General features: G+C 52.2%; 7 protein-coding genes across 7 annotated transcripts; 3 read left to right on the top strand and 4 right to left on the bottom strand.

The window, feature by feature from the left end:
- Positions 1-3,797: 3,797 nt before the first annotated feature.
- PpBr36_00699 (uncharacterized protein) lies at positions 3,798-5,660 on the bottom strand (the record flags this gene model as incomplete). The annotated part of the gene is made up of 4 exons (XM_029887890.1): positions 3,798-4,084; positions 4,160-4,320; positions 4,374-5,467; positions 5,547-5,660. The coding sequence occupies 4 exons, from the start codon at positions 5,658-5,660 to the stop codon at positions 3,798-3,800; spliced, it is 1,656 nt and encodes a 551-aa protein (XP_029751797.1).
- Positions 5,661-8,198: 2,538 nt separating this feature from the next.
- Positions 8,199-10,199, top strand: PpBr36_00698 (uncharacterized protein; the record flags this gene model as incomplete). Its single annotated transcript, XM_029887889.1, has 3 exons — positions 8,199-8,484; positions 8,585-9,948; positions 10,026-10,199. Coding segments are annotated over 3 exons (1,824 nt in total), but the record flags the coding sequence as incomplete, so codon positions are not given.
- Positions 10,200-10,800: 601 nt separating this feature from the next.
- Positions 10,801-13,782, bottom strand: PpBr36_00697 (uncharacterized protein; the record flags this gene model as incomplete). The annotated part of the gene is made up of 1 exon (XM_029887888.1): positions 10,801-13,782. The coding sequence occupies one exon, from the start codon at positions 13,780-13,782 to the stop codon at positions 10,801-10,803; it is 2,982 nt and encodes a 993-aa protein (XP_029751803.1).
- A 363-nt stretch (positions 13,783-14,145) lies between these two features.
- On the top strand, positions 14,146-19,237 carry PpBr36_00696 (uncharacterized protein; the record flags this gene model as incomplete). The annotated part of the gene is made up of 5 exons (XM_029887887.1): positions 14,146-14,261; positions 14,456-16,130; positions 17,132-17,241; positions 17,340-17,964; positions 18,107-19,237. The coding sequence occupies 5 exons, from the start codon at positions 14,146-14,148 to the stop codon at positions 19,235-19,237; spliced, it is 3,657 nt and encodes a 1,218-aa protein (XP_029751804.1).
- Positions 19,238-19,697: 460 nt separating this feature from the next.
- Positions 19,698-20,708, bottom strand: PpBr36_00695 (uncharacterized protein; the record flags this gene model as incomplete). The annotated part of the gene is made up of 1 exon (XM_029887886.1): positions 19,698-20,708. One exon carries the CDS (start codon positions 20,706-20,708, stop codon positions 19,698-19,700), a length of 1,011 nt encoding a protein of 336 aa, XP_029751805.1.
- A 1,374-nt stretch (positions 20,709-22,082) lies between these two features.
- Positions 22,083-23,144, bottom strand: PpBr36_00694 (uncharacterized protein; the record flags this gene model as incomplete). The annotated part of the gene is made up of 2 exons (XM_029887885.1): positions 22,083-22,291; positions 22,376-23,144. 2 exons carry the CDS (start codon positions 23,142-23,144, stop codon positions 22,083-22,085), a joined length of 978 nt encoding a protein of 325 aa, XP_029751806.1.
- Positions 23,145-24,391: 1,247 nt separating this feature from the next.
- PpBr36_00693 (uncharacterized protein) lies at positions 24,392-25,974 on the top strand (the record flags this gene model as incomplete). Its single annotated transcript, XM_029887884.1, has 2 exons — positions 24,392-24,496; positions 24,583-25,974. 2 exons carry the CDS (start codon positions 24,392-24,394, stop codon positions 25,972-25,974), a joined length of 1,497 nt encoding a protein of 498 aa, XP_029751799.1.
- Between the last annotated feature and the right edge of the window lie 1,582 nt (positions 25,975-27,556).

Raw genomic sequence — 27,556 nt, 5'->3', positions numbered from 1 at the left:
TTTTTTTTTTTTTGTAGGGTAGGTACCTGACAGCCTAGACTTGCCAATCTTGCTTTTGGTTGATTTCCGCCACTTTGGTCGTGCGGATAATAGGAGCCCACCTTTTAACTTCCGTCTTACGGCGCACTCGGATCATTAATTCTGTCTCGACAAAAAACCCCCCATCTGTCCCCAAGGATGCATATAGACGGCGCAGGCGGCTGCACGCCCCCAAACTCGGTCATCAGTCCGAACTGATTTGTCTGACCTCATAAACTGCTCGATTGTGTCACTCACAAGCCTGGGGTTCGGAGAAACCAGAGACTGCTGCACAATTGGTTGAAACAAGCTTCGGCCAAAAAAAAATAAAAATCCGTTCATGATATCATGTCGTCCTGCGCGCGACAGAAGTCTTCGGCTGAATGCTACAGCAAAACACCGGCTGGCCGCAAGGTTGCTATTATGTTTGACAGACGTAGTAGGTGCACTTTGTTGATGCTAAGCAACCCTAGGGGAGATTTCTTTTTCACTCATGCATAAGTAGATTAGAGTAGTGCTGACAACGGCCAGACTGATGGACCACTCCATAACCCCTCATCCGTGTCTAATAAAATGCTCCACAGCCCAAGCTTTTGTGATGACAGCTGCAGCCTCACCTAACGCCCCAGACTAGGCTAACAAAGTACCCTAGGTGGTATATATTACATCGCCTGCAGCTGGTTTACTTTTCATCCCGATGACCTGTGGCTTGTTCGGCCGAAGATTCTCCCTGTTCAAACTTCCGCATCCCGGGATGTTAGTGTGTTTAAAACATGTCACATCTTGGGCAGTGCGGTCTGAACGATTTTGGACGAACACGTAGCAGCAAAAATGCATCTCGTCCACATTATCACATTATCAGGGGACAGGCTAGGTTCATAGTCCCAAGTCAGGAACGAACCAACATCGGCATAAGAAGACAAAAGAACTTTCAAGTTCAAATAAATTAATAACAATATCAATATCATTATCATTATCAATATCAATATCACTGTCGGTTTTTTTTTTTTTTTTTTTTTTTTTTTGAAAAAGAAAAAAGAAAAAAGAAAACAATCCACCCATCTCATACTAACCCCGCCTGTCGAGGGCTGGCGTCTGGAAAGCGTTTCCACCGACGGGGGTCCTCCTCATGCGTTTGCAGGTTACCATTAAACAGCAAACAACCTGAGCAAAACAGGCATGGGGACGAGTCAAAATGACAAAATCTAATATTAACAAAGGAAAGCATTTGATTTTATCAAGAAACAAAAGAGACGTGACGCTTGGCAGCGTACCACGCCACCAAAGGTGAGCTAAAATCTAAATTCGAACACTCGCATAACCGTCATGCTGGATTTTCTATTTGCCCGGGACGGTGGGGATCGGTACGTGTTGTACAGTACGGTTACTCCTCCACAGATGCTAAGTAGGGCAACAACAAAAGACTAAACTGCATTTGCCAAGGGTCTGCTATATTACATGGGGTTATATTTGCCAGGTGGGCGGTGTCAGGTTGAAAACGAAACTTTTCTTTGATCCATGTCTTTGTCGCGAGCAGCGAGAATATTAATACAGAGAGGCCATTTTTACGTGTTTGATGGGCTTTTCTGTCTCCAAAAATGGGGTTTGATAGCCCTCCTCTGCTGGGTTTGTCCATCTTGATGCCAGCGACATGTTTATGCCGATGCGCACTTGAGTGGCTCTGCTGAGACGCTGTCAAGGGCCCAATACGAAGTGCTAGTGCGTCGAATAAGCTTTTTTCCTCTGGGTAAGGTGGTATCTTACTTGGTTTGACGTCTGGTTCCCAAGGACTTGCCTGATCAACGAAATGCAACATCCTATTCACGAGCTAGCCCCTACCTAGTCTGTGCTTTTTCACCCTCCTTCAATTTCCTTCTGATCATCCCAAGCTGTCATGCATCTTTGCGGCGATACAAGTGGGAAATTACACATACCGCGTATGATGATGACGATTTGCAATTGTGTTTATAATGTGCGGCAAATCATTGCTTGCTGCTACGCTCACATCTTTTTTACTTGTTTCTATTTTTAGTCTATCTTTAAATCTGCCACTTGCTTGGTATGTTAGCCCTCGTCTTTTTTTCTTTCTCTTTCATGCCAAGCGCACACGGCGTTCCTGCAGGTGTGTGTGGATCCTCCAACGCACCAAGCAACCATCACGTTTAAACAGGGGACGAATCAGAACGCAAGGCTCGGAAACTTTAGTCCCCACCAAGCTCGCCTACCAGAACTCGCAGAAGAGATGGGCCGCAACCACGGAAAGGATGCTGATGTACAAAACCTATCACACTTCATGCAAGCGCGCACCAATCACATCGGTGTCCACGGATTACGCATCTGTCGGCGCTTGCGGTAAACATTTCGGCCCGCTCTATCTCACGTCTTGCACGTCAAATCGAGTAGCCTTTATGAAAAGGGCCAACTATCGGGGCGTCTAATTTTTTTTTTCCCTTTCTTTTTTCTTGTGCATCCGACGACGTGCGATAGTCCCAATCATTTCCATAATGTAACTCTCTGCTGACTTTTTGTTGGAAGCAAGAGCCATGGACGCGAGCTGGACGTCAGGTTTTTACTTTTTTTGTTTCTCTTTTGAGCCATGCCGTCAAAATGTTGCGCTGCTTGCTTTTTTTCCTCATGTTGTAGCGTGTGGTGTGCAAATCTTCAGCATAACGCCTTGTCCGCGCTAGACCGTTGGCGATGATCGACACTAGGAGCATTTAATTTCCTTTTTTTACTAGAATAGACGCCAGTCAAACATGCCTCGGCTGGGTTAAAAAAAAAAAAAACGTGGAAATTTTGGGATCGCTGTCTGCCAACACTTGATCACGCGTGCTTTTATACGGGTTCCATACTATTTAAATATATTAATAGTTTTTTTGCTGCAAATCATGGACATCGGTTGGATTCAAGCAAGGAAGTACATGTTTGTGATTGAATCAGTCAGTCACGTATACACGGGTCCATGCTGCCCCTCCAAGGCCTCAAGTGACGGGTGCCTGCGGCGCTGTCCATGACTTCCTCCTCTTCTGCGCTGCCATTTTCCATTTGCTTTGCCAAACCCTCCAAGTTCTTTTGCATCCGTTGCGAAGTACGCTCTGGCCAGCTTGTTGCAGCCCAGGTAGCCTCAGTCCTTGGCAGACATCCATAATCCCCGCCCACCCTCCTGCACGTCGCGTCGGGAATAATAAAAGTTCAGAAATAGATTTAAGCTTGCATCTCCAAATCCCCTGGAAGCTCATTGGCGCCTCCCACTTTTCTATCCAATAGACAGACTCTTGGAAACCACCTGCAGCAGTACGGAGATTTTCCAATGTTGTTGATGATGTGTAGCCGCTGGCCGGGTGGTAGTCTTGTCTTGGCTGGTTGGCAGTCGGCAGCGTAAACTTCCTTCTCACAGAGCGCTGGTACTTTGTCAGCAGCCTTGCCGTATTACCAAAACGTGCCCTGCACTGTGATCTTCCTCCATGGTGTTGAGTTTTCAGCGTGGATATGCTAGGCCAAGCCAAGCTGCTCTTGGGGCTGCACGGCTTTAGTCTCGACAGTTTACACGAACAGCTGCTTCGATGGCTCTTCCAAGCGTTTGAAGTGATTGTAATATCAACAGCTGAAGAATCAAATGGCAGTCAGGGAACCCATTAGCTGGGAACCCCAAACAGATACCAAGTATTATGTCTTGTAAAAGAAGTTCTTGGAGTTCAAACTGCACCAAAAGCTCGTATGCGCTTGCTCTGAAAAGAAAACATGTGCGATCTGAGAACCTCTTGAGTAGTGTGCGTTGTTCAAAGATTCTTGGGGCCTCCTTCTAAGATCTCTAGAGCGCCCCCTATCAGATGTATGCTTCCAGTTATCAGCGCCTGAACTTGACTATGGATTTGATGGTTCTTGTCCGCAGTAGATGTAGGTTTTCCAGCAGCGAGCTTCCGCACAGCTTGGATAGCCTCTTCTACGCTACCAACAATCTTGATTTCGCCGACATTGGGGTCGAGCTCAAGCCATTTTTTGGCGAATGCATGTTGAACCTTCAGGCTGCCTACCTCGGCGGCGTCGACGGTATGGTTGACAAACTCTGCCAGCGGAGACTCATCAGTCAGGATCAATCTTGAGAGAAAATTCGGAGAAGGTGCAGGAGACAATGACAAACCCTGCTTGAAGCCTTCAACGGCATACGTTCGATTTGTGCAAAAGAGCACCAGATCAAATCCTCTGCCGTCTGGCGATTTGGTAGCGGCACAAAAGTCTTCTAAAAATTCTGTTGCCTCGGAGCGGCCTTGCTGGTTGAATACAAGCGCTCGAGGACCGGATCTGGGAAGAAGTTAGTTAGGCCATACCATGCATATATCATCCATGGCACATACTTGTTTTTGACCTCATCGGCAAACCATCCACCCGCGACCTTGAGACTATCCAGCGTATGCGCGCCGTCAATGTGCCACCTGACATCGCTTTCCTCCTTGACCTCGCATCGTCCACGCCATACAACCTTCTCCAGTCCTTCCACAAACTCTTGCGGAAGACTCTCCTTGACTGTGAATCTTGGATCAAGCTTGGATAACGCGGCTTCGGCAAGTGCAACTCCCAGCGTGGCATTCTGCCTCTGGAACCCCTTATTCGGATGTACTTTGACCACGTCGAGCCTCGGGTCAATCTCCAGGAACTCCAAGCCGGCGCCCTTTTCCGCTGCCCTCGCCTTCAACACATCTTCAGCTTCCGGAAACGCCTCATGCCTCACCGTGTAGTTCGCACTACCGGGCTTTATGATTCCAGCCTTGTGCCATGCGATCTCCCCAATCGTCCCGCCGAGCGCATGCACGTGATCTATACCGAGGGTCGTGATGGCTGTCGCCAGCGGCCTCTCGACGACGTTGGTGGCATCGTACTCGCCGCCAATGCCGGTCTCGTAGACAGCAAGGCCGACACCCTCGGACAAGAAGAGGTGCCAACTCATCAAGGTAAGGTAGCGGGCGTAGATGGGCTTGCCAGCGTAGCTGCCTCCGGACCAGTGATCCAGCCAGTCGTCCTTTCGATCAGACCCGTCATCTGGCACGCCCACCACAGAGCCCTGGGGTGGGTTCTGCTCCAAGCGATCCCAAACCTCGAAGAAGTACTTGGCAAACAAGTCCTCGCTGACCGGCTCTGAATTGATGCGGATGCGCTCCCGGACGGAAATCAAGTGCGGACTGGTGAGCAGCCCCAGCTTGGCCGGCACGCCGTGCGATGCCCGCCACCGGTTGAGGATGGAGTCGACGTACGCGCAGACGGTCCCCTTGCCCTTGGTCCCAGCGACGTGCACAATGTTTAGGCGGTCTAGGTCACGTGGGCTGTGGCCGATGCGTGCCAGGCAGGAGCGCATCTCGGTCATGAAGCTGGCATCGGGCCGGACGCCGGCCGCGACCCGGGCTTGGAAGACCTTGAACGGCGTTTGAAGCGTGTTGAGCAGGTCGATTGCGTCCTGGATATGAACATTAGTACTATGGATTGGTTTGTTGGATTAAAAGAAACCAGCGGTGGGGGGTTAGGAGGCCACAAACGCTGTAGCTTCGGCCCCGGGAGACTCGCGCGGAAAAAGTTCTGCTCCGGATGTTGGCCATGAGCATCCATCGCAATTGGGCTCTTGGCCTCATGGCAGCGCGCGCGACCGGCATTCTGATTATTTTTGTTTCTTTGTTCGAGTGGAAGTAGTCGAGCAAATTGGACTCATGTTGACTCGGATTTTGTTTGGCCACTTGAACACTTCGAAATCCGAACTAGATAAAATCACCCGCGACATCATATAATTGCGCAACGGCTTTTTTACGTCTCTTCCAATCAACCGCTCGTGTTCAATATATACTCGTTGCCTACTTAGGTAGGTCCCTTTTATTGAAGTCACATCCCTCCTCCTACCAAATATTCGTCTCTTTGTACTTGGGCAACACACAATTCTTGTTTTCTCCGCATGAGCTACCAAAATAAGTACAGATGTAGATGTTGTGTCAATCTTGTCGTGCCTTCCTGTGTAGGCACGATTGCCCAAAACCTTTGCAGCTGCCTACCTTTTCCAGAATTAATAAATTCATCTCGACGTCCATTCTGTGATGGCAGCTTATTCAACTTGCAAAACTACATCGGTACAGATTTCTGACCTAGCGCACCAAATTGACAACACCAATATCGGCAGCGAGACAACTAGCGACTTCATATCTTGCCGACAGATAATTCAATCTCCCACCAGCCATCTAAGGCCAGTCGCTTGATCTCACTTTTCTTCATCGGATCCAACTCATCTTGTCTTGTATGAATACGAACTTGATCAGCTCATCGACGCACTCGTCTGAGCAGAGCATGGTCAACGCAAGCCAACGCCAAGTACCCAGTGACACGAAAGGTGTTTTGTCTGAGGAGCCGAGACGTATATTCAGTCGCTACCACAAGGGACGCGAGATTGAAGATTGATGACCATTCTGCTTGGGACAGTCATCGAGGTAGAGAATAGGCCAGCCCCCCAAATGCCTCGCCTGAGCCCACATCATCAGAGGCCCGCGAGACGGCGTATGCGCCCCTACGGCCCCACATCAGTGAGACGCTGCAGCAGTAGGGCACACCAAATCACCGACAACCGCACAGCTCCACACCCCTTTATAATCAGTAAACCCACACATCCTTTCCAAGGTCAGATGGCCGAGCGGTCTAAGGCGCTAGCTTCAGGTTGATATCTCGCTTCCTCCAGTTCACCTGGATTCAGATGATGGTTTCACATCGTGATTGCTAGTCACGCAAGTGGCGTGGGTTCGAATCCCACTCTGATCATTATTTTTGACTCGGCTCGATACCTCAACCTCTCATGAGGCTATAAGCCCCGACGGCGTATTTTTTCCCTCCCCAATACTTTCTTTATTTATCAAACAAATACCCAAGCGCTCCTAACCACCGCACCCTTTTGGTGATTTTATTTAGCACTAGGGCGGTTTGCGAGATTTCTATTGGTTAATTAGTAACATGCAAGTGGTCTTCTTATGTTAGCTTCATGTGAAAGCGAACAGCAGTTGCCAGTCTGTTATTTGTTAATTATATTGCACCTAACTGGTAAAGGATTTTATGTTTTGCCAGCAAAGACCCCGTATAAAAGGATGAATGATCTCCTTTTCGTGAGGCGAACTGTTCTTTTAGTCCTCCTGGGCAAGTGTTCACAAATACAGAAGACAGCTTGCAGAAGGATGAAATGACTACTATGGGCATAGAAGGGAGGAATACATGACGAACAAAAGAAGTATACGAGTAAAGGGTTGAGGAAACTAACTTGGAGCGAGACCTGGGACAGCTCCGGTGTTCGGCGAACTTAACCTTGTGCCCCTAGCCTTTCCCAAATAGTTGCCGTGTGTATCCATTGCTGCGGCCCTACTATTCACTTGCCCATGCAATATGCACTTGCTGCCCGCAAGAAGCCGGCCTCCTTTCATATGCAAGACTGAACCGGCATGGGGCAGTTCGCCGAATATGCAGCCGATCCGTTCGCCCGGTGGATGACAATAGTTTTCACAAACAGCACCCCCTGGCCTGAAGACCGCCAACGGTGAGGAGGTGGATACCCCAGAAAAAAGGAGTGTGGCTGTATGGGCCAGAATGCGTCGGTAAACAGCCCAAAAAAAATGTTGATACAAGTAGTAAATGACGACGTTAGTGAACCTTCGGGGTTTACTTCCATTATAGCCGCAAGCACTACAACGGTGGATAGAAGAGAACCGGCTTTAACCAAACTCAATTGAATTTGGGAACTCCGCGTTTGTGTGGAGAACTGAGAGTGGGGTTCATACCTTACAGCTCACGAGACGGGCGGCCACTGCAGTTTGAGAGTTATTTTCACCCGGAGAAATCTGGGTCTCAGCGGTTGCGAACAAGCTATTCTCCACTGTGGAACGGGGTCAAATTCACTTGAGCGGAAGGTGCGATAAGCTTGACATTTGACGCAATTTTTCTCTGCCCCATAGCTTTCCGACGACGTCAAAGAGCTGTGCTGTGCCGCTCAAAGCTTTGCACAAAACGTCAGAGCTTCCCCGACCTCAAGGGCTGTGTACATCATCTTGCTACCATTCTCAAAGAGCCCGATTGCCAACGTCAATATAGCTAGATATTGGCCCATATAACCTCAACCTCAAACCGACGACCTACAACATATCTCGCACAACCAATCTCCGAATCGAAGAAAACCTAATCTAAATCTAATGTCGCACCTGGGTGCGAAGGGGTCCAAGGCCCTCCTCAGCAATCTTGGAACACCAGGGCGATCAGCGGCAACCCGAAGATGCAATGTCGCTCTTTCCACCGCGCCCGGCGTGCGCTACTCTTCAACCGAGCAAAAAAGCCATAGCTTCAAGGGCCAGATGATGGAGAGCATCCAGCAGCGCCTGGCCAGAGAAAAAGCCGACAGAGAGCGTATCGAGAGGGAGCGCCAGGAGTCAGCCGGTTCTAAGTTTCTCACCCAGACATTCAGTACGTGCCTGATGGGCTGCAGTCAAGCCCACAACCCGCGCGCTTATACTCGTCCATATCCATCCCGGCTAACCTCACTCTTGTCGGTTACTTGCTGCAGTGTTCCTCTTTATCGGCGCGTCTGCCTACTACTTGGGCACCAAGGTCCCACAACCTCCCAGCACGGCTTCGACCCTTCCGCTTTCCGCCGTACCACCTCTCAAGGAAGTCAAGGCTTCAGAGCTGCAGGCCGCGTGGGCAGACCTGGTCGCAATAGTCGGCAAGGAGAACGTGAGCACCAAAGACACCGATCTCGACGGCCATTCGGGCTCAACATGGTCCTCGCACCCCCACCGGCCCGAGGACCGCCCATTCTGCGTCGTGTGGCCACAAAGTACCGATGAGGTCTCCAGGATTATGAAGACGCTGCATGAGCGCCGCATCCCCGTGACGGGTTACAGTGGCGGGACATCGCTCGAGGGCCATTATGCGCCCACCCGCGGCGGCGTCGTTATCGATTTCGGCAAGATGGCTCGCGTCATAGCGATCAACGACAAGGACCTCGACGCCGTCGTGCAGCCTGGGCTTGGGTGGGAGGCGCTCAACGACGCCCTCTCATCGCACGGCCTGTTCTTCCCACCTGACCCCGGCCCAGGCGCCATGATTGGCGGCATGATTGGCACCGGCTGCAGCGGCACGAACGCGTACCGCTACGGCACCATGAAAGATTGGGTCATCTCGCTCACGGTGGTCTTGGCCGACGGTACAATCGTCAAGACGCGCCAGCGGCCCCGAAAGAGCTCCGCCGGCTACGATTTGACACGCCTGTTTGTCGGCTCAGAAGGCACCCTGGGCCTGGTGACTGAGGCGACGCTCAAACTCGCCGTCCGGCCCGCGTCAACGTCGGTGGCAGTCAGCACTTTCCCCTCTGTTCGCGCTGCGGCCGACTGCGTGGCCGCCGTGGTGGGCGCAGGCATTCAAGTCGCTGCAGTCGAGCTCCTGGACGACGCCCAGATGAAGTGCATCAACGATGCCGGCATGACAACCCGGTCATGGAAAGAGGCCCCAACCATCTTCTTCAAGTTTGCCGGAACGCAGGCCGGTGTGAAGGAGCAGGTGTCGCTCGTGCAGAAGCTGGCAAAGGGCAACAGTGCAACTTCGTTTGACTTTGCCAAGAACGAGGACGAACAGAACGAGCTCTGGAGCGCGAGGAAGGAGGCGCTATGGAGTACCATGGCGGTTAAGAAGGAGGGCGAACACGTCTGGACCAGCGACGTGGCTGTCCCCATCTCGAGGCTTCCGGACATCATTGAAGAGACCAAGGCGGACTTGAAGCGGAGCGGGCTGTTTGGTACCATCGTGGGCCACGTGGGCGACGGCAACTTCCACACGATCCTGGTCTACTCGGATGCTCAGAGGAAGGCGGCGGTTGATTTTGAGCACAGGATGGTGAAGCGGGCGATTGAGATGGAGGGAACCGTGACTGTGAGTTTTCTATCGAAACAACCTTTCCGTTCTTTACTTTGCACCATTTTGATTACTGACGTGAAAAAAAACTCAAGGGCGAACACGGAGTCGGCCTCGTCAAACGGGATTACCTCACCCACGAGCTGGACCAAAACACGGTGGATCTCATGCGCAAGATGAAGGCCGCATTTGACCCGTTGTGTTTACTCAACTGCGACAAGGTTGTTCGCATGCAGAAGCCGCGGCCGGGTGAGGTCGATGAGTGGTAGGCGAATGAGCACCTAGGAGGTGATACGTAGCTCAATGCGTTGTATATTGTAAGTTGAAGCTTTAAATAACCACTGTCTTTGAACGCCATGGCCTGGAAAATCGAGGACCTAACTGAGATGGCACAGAACTTGTCCAAGCTCATCACGACAGCGAGCGCGTTTAGAGGCGTGGTATTTGTATTGTCCCCTCCCTCATAATTATAAGCTTCTTACAATGAAAAAAAAAAAAAAAAAAAAAAAAAAAAAAAAAAAAAAAAACACCATTCTGTTTGATTACAAGACATGACTTTCAAACACGATATTGGTAACCCAACAAACATGCCCTGTCTGTCGAAAAACATCTCAAAGCTGTTGTGTGCATTCGTACACTGCATGTGATACGAATCCGTATATAATATTGTAGTAAGCTCTATAAATCAATATTAGATTGAACAAGTAATTTTTCCAATGCCATGGAAATGCCTGATAGTACAGTTCTATAAATGTTGGATGATATACATGTGATATTGCACACAATATGTCACAGCAGCCGGGCCGACACATGCCCCCCGCTCTGCATCAGACCTGGGTGGCCAACGACCGACTCCCCAAGTGCTCACTCTCACCAAGCAAAGGCGCCACCCGACTGGATCCGTGCCTGCTGGTTCTTGACTGCCATCCGCCGCTTGCGCAGAGCATCCTTGCGTCTCAATGGCGCACGAGCCCGCTTCTCTGCATCTTTGACCAGGCCCGCCAGCACGGCGTCGACATGCGACGCCGCATCGAGGCTCTCCGGTCCCTTAGTCTCCTTCCGCTGCTGCTCCGATCCCCGCGGCGGCATGTTGAAGAGGACAGGGATGGAGTCGCGCATCTCGGGCCGCGACGTGAGGGAGAAGCTGCCCGTGAAGAGCACATGCACGGGCCGCGGCCACCAGTCCGTGGCCTGGCTCTTCCCGCCGACGGCATCGCGCGCCTTGGAGGCCGCCCGGCGGGTGGCGTGGTCGACGTGCTCAAAGTTCCTGAAGCGCAGCCAGGGGTACTCGGCCTCAAAGTGCCGCTGCAGGTTGTCGAAGACGTCGTTGCTTCCCGACGTCGGGCGGATGATGCCGATAAAGGCCAGGGTGTCCTCGTTGAAGAGACCGTCGGGGGATCGCAGTGGTTCGATGAGGGCTGAGAGCAGTGCAATCGGGTCGCGGTCGGGGTCGCGCTGGTCGAAGACGATGGCCGCCAGGGGTTTGGTGCCGGTGGTGTTGTTCTTCTGCGCTTCTGCGACCTTGTCTTGGAACCACTGGCCGACGGCGCGGAGGCTGTTTGTGGTATGGGCGCCGTCTAGGTAGATGGTGGTGTCCTGATCGTGAGGGGATTGGTAGATCTCGCGGCGGCCGGGGAGGGTCTTTGAGAATGCCATGGCGGCGAGGTGCGTGGGTTTAATCATGGCCTGCCAGCGTCCACGGCTAATGTACGGGCTGAGAGATAAACTCCTGACCCGGGCCTGGTAGGGATTGAGTGTTGATGGTGGTTCGTCCGAGGGAGAAGTGTCGGAGTTGTTGATAATCTTGGCCGCTTTGGTGCGGCTCGTTTGGATTTGATGGAAATGCTCACTCACTGCGAGTGAAGCGACTGCCATGTTCAGCTTTTCAACAGGACCGCCGACGTCCATCTCATCTGGAGGCGCAGACTCATCGGGAATTCCGACGTCAAAGGGCACGTCGACCAACTTCTTCACGGCGCGGTCGATGGCCCTGCCCCAAATAACACCCATGAGGGCGTTCCCATCTGCCTGGTCTATGTTTCGCTGCTCAAGCGCATCGCCGCGTCCTTCCATATCGACAGCCGATGATGGAGGTGGCTTGGGCAGGCCGTAGGCGCCTTGCGTCATGCCACGCATGAAATCATAGGTGGTGGCAGAAATGGGCGGCCGCACTACGACGGCCGAAGCCCCGGGCTTGAAGACGCCGGTTTTGTGCCACGCAATCTCGGGCAGCGTTTTGCCCAGCATGGACGTGTGCTCATAATCGATGGCCGTGACAACGCCAACGGTCACATTGGAGGGAGGAATGAGTATGTTGGTTGTGTCGTATTCAGCCCCGATGCCACATTCAACCACAGCCGTTTTGACGCGCATAGATTGGAATACACGCATGGCGAGTAGGGTCATGAAGTTGAAGAGAAAAGGCATCCGGGCTGCTGCCTTGATTTCTTCCTGAGCGTAAAGATTTTTCAACGGCGCGCTTCGCACGGCTATCTTTCTCGGAGGCCCATGCAGTTTCTTGTCGTAACTCTTCATCCAAGTGTTGGGTATGAACAGATCCTTGGGTAGGTCTTGCTCCCTTGACTCGTTTCTGCGGAGAGCACGCCAGAACCGGAAGAAATGGGTGGTAAATTCCTCTTCTGAGAGCATTTCGCCGTCGATCTTGATGCGCTCGCGAACGGTGTTGATATGAGGGCTTGTGTAAGTGCCTATCCTGCCGGCGCCGAGGCCAACAGGCGAGGTGAGGATCGACGTGATATAGTGTGCTACGGAACCTTTTCCTTTTGTTCCTGCAATGTGTATGTAGCGCGTCCTGTGCTCTGGTGATTCGAGGTCTTGGGATCCTCCAGCGCCCAGGCCAGCTCGACCTCGCAGTTTCGTGATTTCCCTGATGCCAATTCGGTTTAACATGTCGCGTCGCCGATGGACTTCGTCAGGGTCTGCATCGCGTTGATTGCCGTAGAGGAACTCGCTCTTGGGACCTTTGTTAGTGGGTAAAAGAGAAATCAGGTAGAGAGCGTTTTGGTACGTCTCTTCGAGCTTCACCCTCGTTTCCTCGGGCGAATGTTGTGCTGCCTCCTCTTGTTCGATGTCACCAACGTCAGCGGATGTCTTGCTTAGATCAAGGCTCATCCACTTCACACCAGGTATCTTTTTATCTTTCACTTTTGCCTTGTCTGCCTCTGGATCTTTGCAAGGAGTAGGTGAGGGACGACTTTCTGCAAAGACCCTCACTAATTCAGTGTCAGGGTTATAACCTTGCTTGCTGTTTGACGTTGCATTGTCAAGTGGTTCTTCAGGAGTACCAGCTTGATTCGTGGACGGGCCCTCCTGTTCTCTGCTCTCAACCCCCACGTCTGAATCCCAGCTATCATGTTCGCTTTTGTCCTCGACTTCAGTCTCGGCAGCAGAACTCTCGTCACGTGCAGCTGAGTGATTGCTCTCGTCCCTCGAGGTCCTCTCCTCCGTCAGTTGATCTTCTTTGATATCTTCGGGGCCCAACAACCTAAAGCGTTGGTTGAGAAGTTCCATAAGACCGCGATATGCATCCGTCTGTCTCCATTCAGAGTTTTCCTGAATGGACGCAGAATTCAAATCTTTGAGCCTCTTCCCCACCATGGGATGCTCCCTAGCCAAACTGACAATCTCGGGGGCGCGGATCACCTCCCACTTTCTCTTGCCAGTGGCCATTTCCTCTTCGATGTCAGTTACGGCGGCAAACACGAGCTTATGTATCGCACCCTGCCGGGGTTGCGTTGTGGCTAGGCCCCGTCGGGCCGTGGACAAGGCACATGGTAGATGCCATGCTGAATTTGACCAACGGCTAATGCTGCGCTGGGCATTGCGTAGCATGGCGGCTGGATGGGTTGTTTTCAAGTCATGTCTTTCTTGATCATTCGCTATGCCTGAAGCGATGCTTGTTGGAGCACTCGCATGCTCTTTTTGGGTGGATCCTGAGCTTGGGGGAAATTTTGGTATACAGATACAGTCAGTAGCTATGGAAGTCCACACGTGACCGTTTCGGCAGAATTTCCCAGAATACATGCAGTAAAGATTGCCAAATCACGTGTTGAAGACGCGATGTGGAATTTCAAATTATGACTGGGCGGAAATTCGATCGCGTACATTCAGGAATCTTACGCCAGGACACCTCATCATCGAAAAAAAGGACTATGAAAAGACTGAAACAGGGAAACCTTCCACCAACTGCCAGTCATGGTATACAACTGGGATGGCCACCGGGATGAATGCTATCTGGTTTACGTTGTTCAGAACAAATCCATGGACGAACTGATGGATCACATGCGGATCCACCACAGCTTCACTCCAAGGTGCGTTCCCCGGACTCTGGCGCCCTGCCGGAAATTTTCATGTGCAGTACAAGTACAGTACAGTGCAGTGATATACGGTAGCAATAGCGCGAGATTTCGTTTGTCTTTTTCTTCTTGCCCTTTTTCTTTTCTTCTTTTCTTCTTCTTCTTCTTCTACCATCAACTGAAAAAACTCACAAAAATACTACAAACAGCAAAAGAGCCTTCCAACAGCAACTCCGCAAATGGAACTTCCCCTCCAAACAAGTCGGCGCCCACCGCAATGCACCCTTGGTCGACCGTGTGCGCGAGCTGTGGGAAGCCAACCACTCCCAGGCTGACATGCTGCGCGTCCTTCATGAAGAGGGATATGATGTCAGCGCCAGACAGCTATTGAGGATACGCGCTCACCATCGATGGCTGCTGAGGGTGCCCAAAAACGAGGCTGCTGTGGACGGCGTTGATGCCCTTGTACCTCGCGCCAGCCTTAGTGATTCTTTCCCTGTCAATGACCTGCAAATAGCTCCGGGTCTTCAGTTAAATTGCCAGCCCAGTCATTCCCGACAATCACCATCACCATCATCGTCGTCGCCAACCCGCAAGCGTCGGCGCCAACCCGATGATGACTGCTCAGGGGTGGCCACTGCGCGCTTCCCCTCGGAAACGACCCTGGCTGAGAGCAAAGCGCTTCTCGGCCTCGATACCGAGATTTATAAATACGTTCGGACATGCTTCCAACAGATCTGTCACAAGGCCGGCTTGGAGAGCAAAAGCTCGGCGGGGCAGCAATCATGGGACGAGGCCAAGGCTTTGCTCGTCGGGCAAGTTCCATACCTGCAGGGCCTCATGTCCATGGAAGTCGGCAGGGTGCACCACCTGGCACTGGACTTGATATGCATTGACGTGACAAAGCGCATGCGCAGCCATAATGCTAGCGCTGCTGGCGCGACGGTCAGGAAGTTGACGCTTGCTAATGTCAGAAACATGCTCGGTGTAAACCCTGACGAGGCTAGGGAGATGCGGGAGACGCTGCAGAACTTGTTGTTGGGGCGAGATAAAATTCCGTCAGTAGGCGACGAGGAATGGGACGAATTGAAAGGACAGTGGCAGGACACCTGCGCGGTGTTGAGACGTATCTTGGAGGACGGGGAGCAGCGAGAACCAAGGGCCAAGGCTGTTGATATTCTGGCTCGGGATGTTTTCAAACGATACAAGGACCACCATGCAAAAGTTCAAGAGAATCAGGTTGCTATCGACCATGAGCAAGAGCTTCAGCAACCGCAGCTGCACATGCAAGCTCAGCCATCCCCGCCTCTGGTACCTTCAGACAACGACGCTGTTGTCGATAATCATGTCTGGGACATGAGTATCTACAACAACAATAACAACAATGCACTTATGCATGATAGCATGATTGGTAACATGTCGCTTCAAGGCATGCACGGTCTGGGAATGCCTTCAATGTTGCATAACTCACACATACCACCGCTCGACGACCCTCTCCTCCTCGCCGCCAGCACTCAAAATTTCCTGGAGCAACAATATATGAACCAGATCTACACCCACCAAAATCAGCACCACAGTCCCATCGCCATCTACCTGCAGCCACACCATGCATCGACGGTCATGGCCGACTCGAGCCTGTGGATCGCAACCCTGATGTCGCCAACTCTAGACGACGTGAGGTCAGCGGCAGTGGACAAGTATCCCGGCGCCGTCTGCTTGTTTGTTGAGGGGGTTGTAAAAGACAGCAGGAACGGACTGTCTGGCGTTTCTGGTCTGTCTCAGGTCCCACTACCCATAGGGTCGGATCAGGAACTGGCTGCGTATCTACAACACGTGCAGGAGCTGGGCGTAGCCCCGACCTTTTCTGTACAACTACACTACTGCGTAGGTTGATTATGAGCGTTTGTGAGTGTCACTTGCGGAAGTGCCAAACAATTACCTCTTCAGGCCATGTTGCCCTATTAGACGCGGAGAAAACGAAATGTCATCGACATATGTCCATCTTCAAAAAAAGGATGAGCTTAAATCTAAAAAGGGAAAAGAAGACACAAGCTGCAAAACAAGGTCCTCCTGTCGTCTGAAGGATATGCGTCACAAGTCTGCAGCGTCATCTTCGTCCGATGTGATGGACATAAATCAAGTATACCACTGTAGAGTGATATGATGTATCGGTGGGTTGAATCTAATCTAGCGTCGTCGCTGATCGGCCCAACAAATCAATTGGAACAGCTCGCCTTATCTTACAACAGTTTACCAAGGTAGTAAATGTATGCAACAGATGTGGAACTGCCGAACGTTCTCATCCCACAGTCTGGATATGTACGCATACCTAGATCAGTGTTCACAAACCGCCAAAAGTACGAAGATGGAAATTCTTGGATAAGTATAGTAACCAACAAGCGCTGGAAAGATAAGATTTGTTTTGTCTTCCGATTGTAAGGATGATTGCTCAAAGGTATTCTAGTCTAGACTGGTCGCTACTGCTGTATGAAGGCAACGACACCAATTATACCGAGGTACATGCTAACCAGACCTAGTTTAGTGCAACAAACTCCCCTGTCCATGTTCCCCGTCTCCGTTCCCCCCCACCAAAAACAGGACGGAAGGGGAACGACTGCCACGATCCCGTCGTATCCCAACCAACCATCCTTGTTCAAGCTTCAAGACAGTGACCACAGCACTCAAACTATCAGCTTGAGGAAATCATTGGTCATATCTTGACTGTTAAAACCAGACGCATGTGTCCTGGATTTTGATTGAATATTTTGTTGAAGAATCATCCCCAGATTATCTGTCTGCCTCATTTGTTAACAGAAAAAAGAGGACCCAAAAATAAAAATAAAAATAAAAAAATGTCCTCATCACAAAACGCATCTTCAAAAAAGGGATTTGCCAATTACCCGCTCCCCAAGGCATGTCCCAAGACCAACTACAATCATGACGTAGACAAAAACCCTCCTCTGCGAGGGTACAGCCTCGCTGTCGCCTCCACTTTGTAAGTCAATTCAAAAACCCAGGATTCTTCTCCACGAAGCCCTTAAAGCCACTACATTATTCCAGCTTTCAGCTGCTAAACAGCACACGACAAAATAGCCTCGAGAGATTCCCCTCGCTGCAGACTTACTTCTGGTCCACCACCGGCTTCGGCACAGTCAAGGACATCCGCCACCTTGACGAAGCCCACGCCAGATTCCTGCAGGCCTCGGTGATACCGCTCCCGGCAGAGGGCGATGCTACCACCGCCAGGCAGACCGCGGCGGAGCTGACAAACCCGGCAGCCTACCCGGCGCAGGCGGCGCCGCGCTACCACTCCGCGGCCGACTACCACGCCATGTACAAGTCCGGCGCCGCGACCCCGCTCCAGGTTGCGACGGCGCTGCTGCCGTACATCACAGGCGACCGGGGCGCCGAGCATGCCACGGCCTGGACGGCCTGCAAGCGGGACGAGGTGCTGGCCGAGGCGCGCGCGTCGACCGAGCGCTGGGCCGCGGGGAAGCCCATCGGCGTGCTGGACGGCGTGCCGTTTGGTGTCAAGTGCGACACGCCGGTCGCGGGCTACGTCAACACGTTTGGCATCAAGCCGCAGGCCGGGCTGAGCTTCTTTAAAAAGGTGCAGGAGGAGGACTGCTGGCCAGTCAAGAAAATGCGCGAGGCCGGTGCCGTCATGGTTGGGAGGCTGAACATGCACGAGATTGGGATGGATACTACGGGGTGTAATGTAAGTCAAATGTTGCTTGGATGCTGTTCTGCTTGTTCTGCTTTTTTTTTTTTTTTTTTTTTTTTTTTGGACGTCGTCTTTTTCTGTTAACAATCCCCAACAAATGCTTCGGAAATCAAAAATAACGCCCCAAGAATAATAGCCCGCAATCGGCACCCCGACAAACTGGTATAACAAGTCCTACTACCCAGGTGGCTCTTCCTCGGGCGGCGGGTCGGTCCTCGGCGCCGGTCTGGTCCCCATATCCATCGGCACGGACGCGGGCGGCAGCGTACGCATCCCCGCCGCCTTCAACGGCTGCTTCGGGCTCAAGGTCACGCACGACCGTACCATGGCCATGAACAGTCTGATGTGCGTCACGGGCCCGCTGGCCGCCACGACGTCGGACCTGCGCGCCGCCTACCGCGTCATGGCCCAGCCCAACCCGGAGTGCGAGGTTCAGGGCCGGTTCGCGCCCACGTCCTGCCCTCCCGCAGCCGCCAGCAGCAGCCGACCGAAAACCCTTGGCGTCTGCAAGGCGTGGGTCGAGCTCGCCAGGCCCGAGGTGCGGGCGTGCTTCGACGCGGCCATTGCGCACCTGGTCGAGAAGCAAGGCTACGAGGTCGTCGAAATCGAGCTCCCCTACCTCCGCGAGGGACAGCTTGGCCACGCGGCGGCGTGCCTGGTGGAGGCGGTGGACCACCAGCGGATGCGGCACGACCCGACGGCGGGCGACGGGGGCGGTTGGGTCGACATGCTGTCGTACCCGTCGCGGGTGCTCCTGTCCATCGGGCAGCACACGCGGGCCGTCGACTACATCAAGATCATGCAGCTGCGGCAGCTGCTGATGCGGCACCTCGCCCACCTGTACTCGGAGAAGCACCCGGGCATGTTGATCGTGAGCCCGCTCAGCGCCCTGCCCGGGTGGCCCAAGGACCCGGCCGACGCGCGCTTCGGCGTCAGCGACGGCAACATCACGTTTGCAAACATGAGATACGTCTGGCTGTCCAACATGACGGGCTGCCCGAGCGTGAGCGCGCCCATGGGCTACGTCGAGCCCAAGGTCGGCGAGGGCAGGGTGCCCGTCGGCATCATCGCCATGGGCGAGTGGGGCGAAGAGGAGAGTCTGTTGGACTGGGCTGCCGACGTAGAGGGCTACATCAACAGCATGGAAGGTGGCAGGCCGAGACCCAAGGAGTGGGTTGACGTGGTCAAGTTGGCCAAGGAGACCGAGAGCGAGGAGCTCGAGGTCGGGGACGTCAAGGTCGGGAAGCAAAGAGAGCAAAAGCTTTGATGAGTGTCATGCCGCCGCTGATTCGGGCTTGTATTCTTTAATCTAACCGTAACGTGCAAACAAACACGGGCGATACTCTGAAAGATCCTACCCACGGAAAAGGTTGCCGCAGAAAGATATGGCATGCGGTCTTCTTTTGATAGAAATGACATTTGGATACAGATATTGGTATCTCAACTCTAGAGACAAGAAAGGTATATATCTCTTCTAGCAACGCACAATTATCAAAAGCCCTTGAAGCCCATGGTCCCCTTAGAACGGAGGTGAGGCTAGTTCATCCGAATTCCCTTTTGAGTTTTTTTTGTCATGTGGAACTAAGAGCCATGAAAACTAAAAGGCTAAAAAAAAACAAAAAAACAAAGCCTATCGTTGAACACTCTAAGCGTACTCGAATTCGAACACGGCGGCGCGGCATGAAGACAGACAATACGGATGCCAAAGCATAGCAGCATGCTATCTCTCAAGAAAGCGCGCTCCTAGGCCTTGTGATCCACAGGTGCGAGTCCAGCTGGCTAGCATCGCGTAATGACTTTTTGCTCTGGGCCATCGCTTGAGCCTTGAGCTGCAAGGCGGCCTCCTTGAGCTCGGCAGCACGGACGCGGCACATCCTCCGCTTCTCCATGTCCTGCACGTGTGAGATGATGGAGAAGCCGGCCTGCATGGATGTCATGCGCGAGACATCCAGTGTGAGCATCATCGAGGCTGGATCCTCCCTATCGTGGTATGGTTTGGCTTGGCAGAACCGCCGAGACCCGCCCGCCTCGGCCTTGGCCGAAGATTCCGAAACCTCACAGTATCCCGTGTCGCCCACGCGGACCAGGTCGGTCGTGTGAAAGCTCCTCATCAGTTGCGGCCTCTGCGACGGCGCGGTGGTGGCGGCGACTTCCTGCGTAAACTCAAAAAGGCCGGCCTCGCGCACGGCCACCAGTAGGTTCGGGTCCTTGAGCACCTTTTCCGGGTTGACGGAGCACTCCCTCTGCCGGCCCAGTCTGCGGATGTTCTCCTGCTCGCTGCAGGTCAGGTTGATGGGGATGAACAGCCTGTCGGCCGCCCTGGCGGCGGCGGCGTACTCGGCGGCGATCCACTGGCCCTTGCGGGTGCGCGGCTGGCACGCCGTGAAGACGGTGGTTCGGCATAGGCTCTCCTCGCTGAGTATGTAGCGGCAAATGGCGGCGTTGCGGCGGGCGCGGGCCAGCGGGTCCTCCTCGGCGGCAGGGTCGTCGGCGCACCGGGCGTGCTGGTCGAGCTCGACCGCCGACCCGCCCGATAGGTCGTCCTCGCCGTCTTCGTTGACCAGCACCACCTCTGAGATGCCCAGCAGCGTCTTGATGAAACCTGCCACTGACGCCTTGCCGACGGCCGGCCAGCCATTGATCCAGATGACCGGGCGCCGTGTCGGCTTGTCCCAACTGGGAGGGACACTGAGGTATGGAGTTGTTTTGTTTAGTGGTGATAGGACTGGGTTGGTCATTTTGGAGGATGGTGAGAGGAAAGAGATTCGAGGGAAGATGTGGGAAGGAGTTGGGTGGGAGTGCCTCGGAGTCATTTTGGGAACAAAATTAGGCAGACAGGTAGGTAATCTTGGAAGGTGAGTGATGTGGGAATGAAAAATAGGCGGAGTGGAATATGGGAAACAACGATCCCAAGTGTGGCCGTCACTTGTGGAAAACGAAGTTGATTTAGGAAGGTGCGAACAAAAGCAGCCTTCTACAAACAGCCAAAACTTTGGCTCATGTAAAGAAAGGATAGTCTCTCGTATTGATAGCGCGCGGTTAACTCAATCCAGAACGATACGCAAAATTTCGTATCGTCAAGTAGTGCTTCTCATACCATAAAAATCTATCAATCAAATGAAAATGCGGTAGTTTTTCGTGACAAGCTCTCATAAAAAGGCGATCGAGGGACTGTGTGCTCCAACTATGGATGGGTCGGGTTGCCTCCGAGCGGAATTTCCAGAAACAAGATACTACTTCCACTTACAAGATCTGTCGCTAATATTTTATTTGATCCTGGGAGAAACTGCTACAGGAGAGACAGTCCACTTTACGCGGCTGTCCTAACGCTGCCAATCTTTTGGTCTGGATTACACGTTAATGCACACTAAGGCGGCGCCGTCTCTGGCGCCAACGTTGATGGCTGCGTCCTAGCCTAGGTCCCCAAAAATTTCAACGACTGTGCTAGGTCTAGTCGTGACTGTGAAAGTCGTACCTCAAGACACTGGGCACGAAAAAAAAAAAAAAAAAAAAAAGTAAGGGGCAGAGTCGAACGGTGTCGCAACTATAATCATGGGAGGTGCTTGTTGTCTCAAGGCAATAGACTAAAACCATACTGTCCCGCCGATCCCAAAGTTCGGCCAAGGGGTGGGGGGGTAATAAAGACATACTCATCTTGGACGATGAGGGGAGTTGACAATCACACTTTATAGATTTCTATGGCTTACAACCCTGTCGGTAAACTTTGTTGAGATACATTCCCAAAACTGGCATGTACAGTACACCGACACGGCCCGACGGATTTTGTACAGCTTCGAAGTTTCCATTCTCCAGGACGTGGCCATCAGTCAGCAGATGGCAACAATCAAAAGACAGGGGAAATACAGCATGCCGGTTAGATCGAAAAAAAAAGTACCTTGGGCAAGCGACATGCCAAATGAAATCAACATCTGTTCGTAACATCGTTTGCTCTATCATGCCAGAGAACAATAAAACCAAATGATAGAAAATTCGGAAGTAAAAGAAGGAAGAAGAAGAAATGCTCAGCCCTGAAATCCTTGCAAGTGTCTCAAGCCATAAAGCAAAGCAATAGATACTAAGAAAACTCAAAAGGAGGGATCTCGGAAATCGGCTCACTCTAGAAGCTTACCGCCGAGATAGAGGATGTTCTGCTTCATGCTTTCGTGCACCTCGCTGCCATCCGCCGTGCACAGGTACGCCCACGTATGGGGCCACGCCTCGGGATGCGGCATTGGGATTTCGATCCTGTCACCGTCTCTCAGCTGCCCCGAAAGCATCAGTGATGCCAGGATTGGAAGGCAAAGGCGGGCGTGTGGCCAAGCTGCGGGTTCTCAAATGATTAGCCACATGTTTTCTTTGTTTTGTCGCTTTTGCAAATACCTGGGAAATGCAGGCCTATACTAACAAATGGGCCTTGTGTTTGGTGGAACGTTCGCGTTATCGTTGAAATCTCCGACAATGCTACGTCGAACCACTGCAGGTCTCACCACGGCTGGAGATGGCCTCCTCTCAACTAGGGTAGACATCCGCCGCGGGGTCTCTGGGGATGCAGGAACGCTTGTGACGGATGGACGGCGCGCCGGACCAGGGATCATCTCGTGGACCTTTTTGAGGTTGAACTCGCGCGACATCCTAAAGGGGGAACGCTGGCTGACACGAGGGAACACGGTTGCGTTGATGGTGACCTTTCCTCCAATCATGGTAACCTGCTCCCTGCTGCGCGAAGCCACTGCTGTCACCAAGATCATCTGAGGATGCCTCATCTCCATGGCCACAGATTTCCGCCGCTCCATTGGGGACTTGATATCGTTTTCGCTGACGCCCGTAAGCAGGAGGGATGTATTCGCAGCGTAGGCACTGTTGCCGCCGACTGACATCCTGTTGAAAGCGCCAGACAGAGGAGAGGATATGGAAGTGGACTGGGCTGAAGACATTGCCGTACTGGTTCGGCGACCGAGTGTTTGGACAAGAGATCTGCCCAGTTCAGTGACCTGATCTTGGTGATGCCGCGGAAGCATAATATCTGGACCGTGAGCACCATGTGGCGACCTGGGTGAGGGCGCAGCGGGAGTGTTCAACTGCCGGCGGGCAGCGCCCCGAGGGAAGCCACCGTCACGATAGCCACCAGTCCATATGGAAGGCAGGGGATTACGTTTGGATGCTTGAGTCTCCATGATAGCTTTATGAGTTGATATCATACCTTGTGGCGGTGGTGCTTCGCTCGTCCGTATTGCTGAATAATTCCAATGGTGCCAAGGTAAAAAGCTAGGTAGACTGACAGAGTTGTCTCAAGTTTCAAGTAAGAAAGATCTGCGCGGCAGATGAGGGAATGTATGGTGAGTGATGCGAATATGGTAGTGAACAAAGGAACCACGTGGGCGGAGTATAAACCGGTATCGACAAGAGACTTGAGGATGTCAAGCACCCAGCAATGTTCTGAAAGAGCGTGCTTGTTTGTACTCAAACGAGCAAAGAAACGCGACGTGGAGAAGATGTGAAGTGCCGCACACGGCACTGCTATTTGTATCGTTGTCGTGTGTCAAAGAAGGTCAAAGACAAGGGGTACCATACAGTCAGGGTGCACATGGCGCTGGGCTGAATATGAATAAAGCCATTAAGAACAAGACAAGGGTTCAAAGTGAGGGAGAAGCTTTTCTCACCCAGACTACAAATCCGTTTGAAAGAACAGAAGAAAAGAAGAAGAAAAAAAAAACGAGAAATGAGCAAAGCATTCCTCTCGACGGCTGGGCTCGTGAGCTGTAACAAAGAACGGGGAGACGTAGGGAGATTGCACACTGAAAAAGGCAATCAGAAACCCGATTCTGCCCTACACTGGCTTACAAAACCTCCTTGTCGTCATCCCTCCTTTCTTCATTCAAAGACAACTGGAACGTAGATGCGGGGGAAGCAAGCCCAAATGAAAGTTCCTCTTGGTGCTCCTGTGGTTTCTTTGTCACGGAGAAGGAAGACGTTGGTGTAAAGGCAAAAAAAGGGAGAGCGCAGGTCTACCCTATTCCGGAACAAACGTCGTCAGAATTTACTGTGATACAAAAATGTGGCGTTGACTGATTAGTGCCTGAGCAGAACCTCCAAAAGCGCGAGAGCACGTGATACTTCCTCTGCTTTTAGAGGGGCATTTTACGTCATTGGCTGGCTGGCCGCAGCTCTGATCCATGCAAAGTCGCATCGGGAGCTTCTTTCCGCGACAGTGTCATTTTCGCGATTTGACAGGTTTCCTCAATCATCTCGGAGAGAAGAACAACTGGCCCTCGTGCGCTGCACACTCATCGCTTTGCCTGTTTTTAAAATATTACGACGCAATGCCTGAAACGAGAACTGCGTTTGTTGTTTCTCACATTTGCTTTATTCTCTGCGTTTACACCTGAAAATCCTTCCGTGATCAGTTTGCGACGACTCAACCATGTCGAATTCGACGGCTAGCTACAAGCAGCAGAAAGAGGCTTTCGTCTCGGGACACAATGGCGGCTCCGTTGCAGAGATACTTGCCGTGACGGGCGTTGCTCCGGTACATGCAGATGCTGCTCTCTATTTCTCATGACAAAGAGCAATGCACACAAAGGCCGTCTACTGACTGACCGCTCCCATCTACAGGTTGCCCTCGTGCTCTGGTCCGTCCTACAGACGCGCCAGTCGTTCTTCGACCCATACACCCCCATAGCTTTTACTGTTGACTTCCTTCTCAACATAATTGCTGTGCTTCTTGCAACAACTCTATATGCCCACGCACCGGTTCTTCTCATACTACTACTTGCCGCCCCCGCCGTGCTTCTATACGGTATTCCTGCGGCAAATGCCTCCAGGCGCCGACCCAAGAAGCCTAAGCCCACCGAGGCCCAGAAGCAGGCAGATGTGCTCTCATTAAAGCCATTTTTGACAAACTACCGTGGCAGCATGCTCGCCCTGACATGTCTAGCAATCCTAGCGGTTGATTTCCCCATATTCCCCCGTCGCTTCGCCAAGGTCGAGACCTGGGGCACGTCTCTGATGGATATAGGCGTAGGCTCTTTCGTCTACTCCGGGGGTCTCGTTTCGGCTCGCCCAGTGTTGCGGGAGGTTGCCAGCGGCAAATCCGCACCGCTGGCGCAGAAACTGATATACAGCCTCCGTCACTCATTTCCGCTTTTGGTTCTCGGCGTGATCCGACTACTATCCGTCAAGGGACTAGACTATGCAGAGCACGTCACTGAGTACGGCGTGCACTGGAACTTTTTCTTCACCTTGGGATTCCTCCCGCCTTTTGTGGCCATTCTGCAGCCTTTCCTACGCATCATACCCTCATACGCCGTTCTCTCAATTATCCTAGGCGTCGTCTACCAAATGCTGCTTGAAAGCACCCGCCTCAAAGCCTACATCCTGATCGCCCCGCGTACCGACCTGATATCCATGAACAGGGAGGGCATATTCAGCTTCTTGGGCTACCTGGCCATCTTCTTCGCAGGCATGGACGCTGGCACTTATGTCCTCCCACGGACGCTAGGCAATGAGCCCGCCAGCCCCTCCGGCGCGCGGAAGAAGCTGCTCGTGAGGATGGGGTTGCGCACGGTGCTCTGGACGGCGCTCTACGTCTTCACGACAAACTTCACCTATGGCCAGGGCCTGGATGTGTCCCGCCGCATGGCGAACCTGCCGTACGTGCTGTGGACCGCATGGTACAACTCGGCGCTGCTGATGGCGTTTTGCGTCGTCGAGGCGCTTTTTTTTTCCCCCACAGCCTGTTACGGAAACAGCAGCGCCCACGTCTCAGACGGGAGGGCTGAGAAGGAGGCGCACAATGCGGCCACGAGCCGGGTACTACGTGCTTTTAACAAGAATGGGCTGGCCGTGTTCTTGTTGGCGAACCTGCTTACGGGAGCGGTCAACATGACGCTTCCTACGTTGACTGCTGGCCCGCTGCTTGCGATGGGCATCTTGGTGGGGTATGCTCTGGTCGTGACGGGGGTTGCTGTGATTCTGGATGTCTATAATATCTCAATCAAGCTGTAGTATTCTTTGACGCGAGATTTTACGCGACTTGATTTAAATAATCAATTCTTGAAATATAAATACAACTACACGCACTCACTGAATTGCTCACTCATTCTTGTTAGCATTGTAAAATCCTCGCTGATGTAAGATACTGACTTTTGGTCGACTTTTGGACATGTATTCATCTTCAGAGTTAGGCTATCGGTACGACGTCATCCGGAACCAGAGTTTCGTGGCCGATTTATTACCCATCCATCGCACCAAACACTAAAAACGCAGCTCCCATCCGATGCAGGGACCATCGATACAACAAGAACCGCGGTCTTGTCGGTGGGCCAGACCCTCACCTCATGGACACCCCCCTCCAGGATCATGCTTCTCGGTCAAGTCCGACTGCAACGCTCTGCCGGATACGGATGGCGGGGGGCCATGATGGATGGGATGAAAGGGTCGAGGGGGTACGCACTCTTGGCTTTTTCAGTTCATTAGTCTAGAGCAAGACGGCTTCTTTTTCTGCAGTCGCTCGGTTGGGATCGATAACCAAAGAAAGTCAAGCCTTGCACATAACTTCTTGTTGCGGCTTTTTTTTTTTTTTTTTTTCTCTTCTCTTTATCCCTCACTCTCCATGTCCTTGCATAAATTCTGTAAGAATACACCGCAGTGCATAGTAGATTGAAATGCACTGATCATCACATGGCCGGCGCGTCGGGATGGGGGCAGACCTGAGCAACAAAAAAAGCGCGTCACTGGAGCCAGAGTGGATCATCTACTCATAGTAAACAAGCCGTTGCATAAAAGTGCAATTCCACGTTGCCGGACGACGACCGAGAAAGGGTTACCCTACCTAAATCAGCACAACAACAAGCAAAAAGGTAACCAGGTTTATAAAATGTGTTTTATACCCCGGGATTAAGGAGATATTCTCCTGTAAGGCGCCTTGTTTTCTCCGGGTTTCTTCCATGGAACAATAATAGTTCTGTGCTACTGATGTTATCGTCGGATGGTGTCTCTTCCCACGTTTGACTGATTGCGCAGCTGTGTTTGACGGGGCCTAAAGGCAACAAAAAATCGGGGTACGATCTAATAAGTGCAGTAGCATCTATCACATTACGTGGTGCTACCACAGAACCCCCGTTCTGGGGACTTCAATCTCCGAACGTCAATGCCTTCCGTGTAGATTCCGGAGTTCCTGGCGATTCCCATGATGCATAGGGAAAAACATAACATGTTGGGGAAAGGGCATGCATTGGTAAGGATAGACAACCTCGAGGGGCTGATTACTGTAGAAGCTGGGTGAGGAACAAAAAAAAAAAAAAAAAAAAAAAAAAAAAAACACAAGAGGCAAATACCGGGAATGCAGCCACACCGCGCTTGGTGTTTCAAGCCGGGACGTACTAATCCAAGATTGGGGGTTGTTTGCGTGATTCCAAAAGAGGCCGTCGAGGCTGAACTTGACAAGTCTCAAAGCGTGGCGTCGGGCTGGCGGTACCTTTTTTTTTTTATTCTATCTCTCTTTTTCTCAAAAAGAGGTGTCCCGAGAGCCCAAGAGCTATCCCCGCCGGCTAATTGGCCCTAATATTCCACAAATGCTGCTATTTGT

This window comes from Pyricularia pennisetigena, chromosome 2 (assembly GCF_004337985.1).
Source record: "Pyricularia pennisetigena strain Br36 chromosome 2, whole genome shotgun sequence".
In the NCBI taxonomy this organism is placed as follows: domain Eukaryota; kingdom Fungi; phylum Ascomycota; class Sordariomycetes; order Magnaporthales; family Pyriculariaceae; genus Pyricularia; species Pyricularia pennisetigena.
This window is presented reverse-complemented; position numbering and strand designations above follow the sequence as displayed.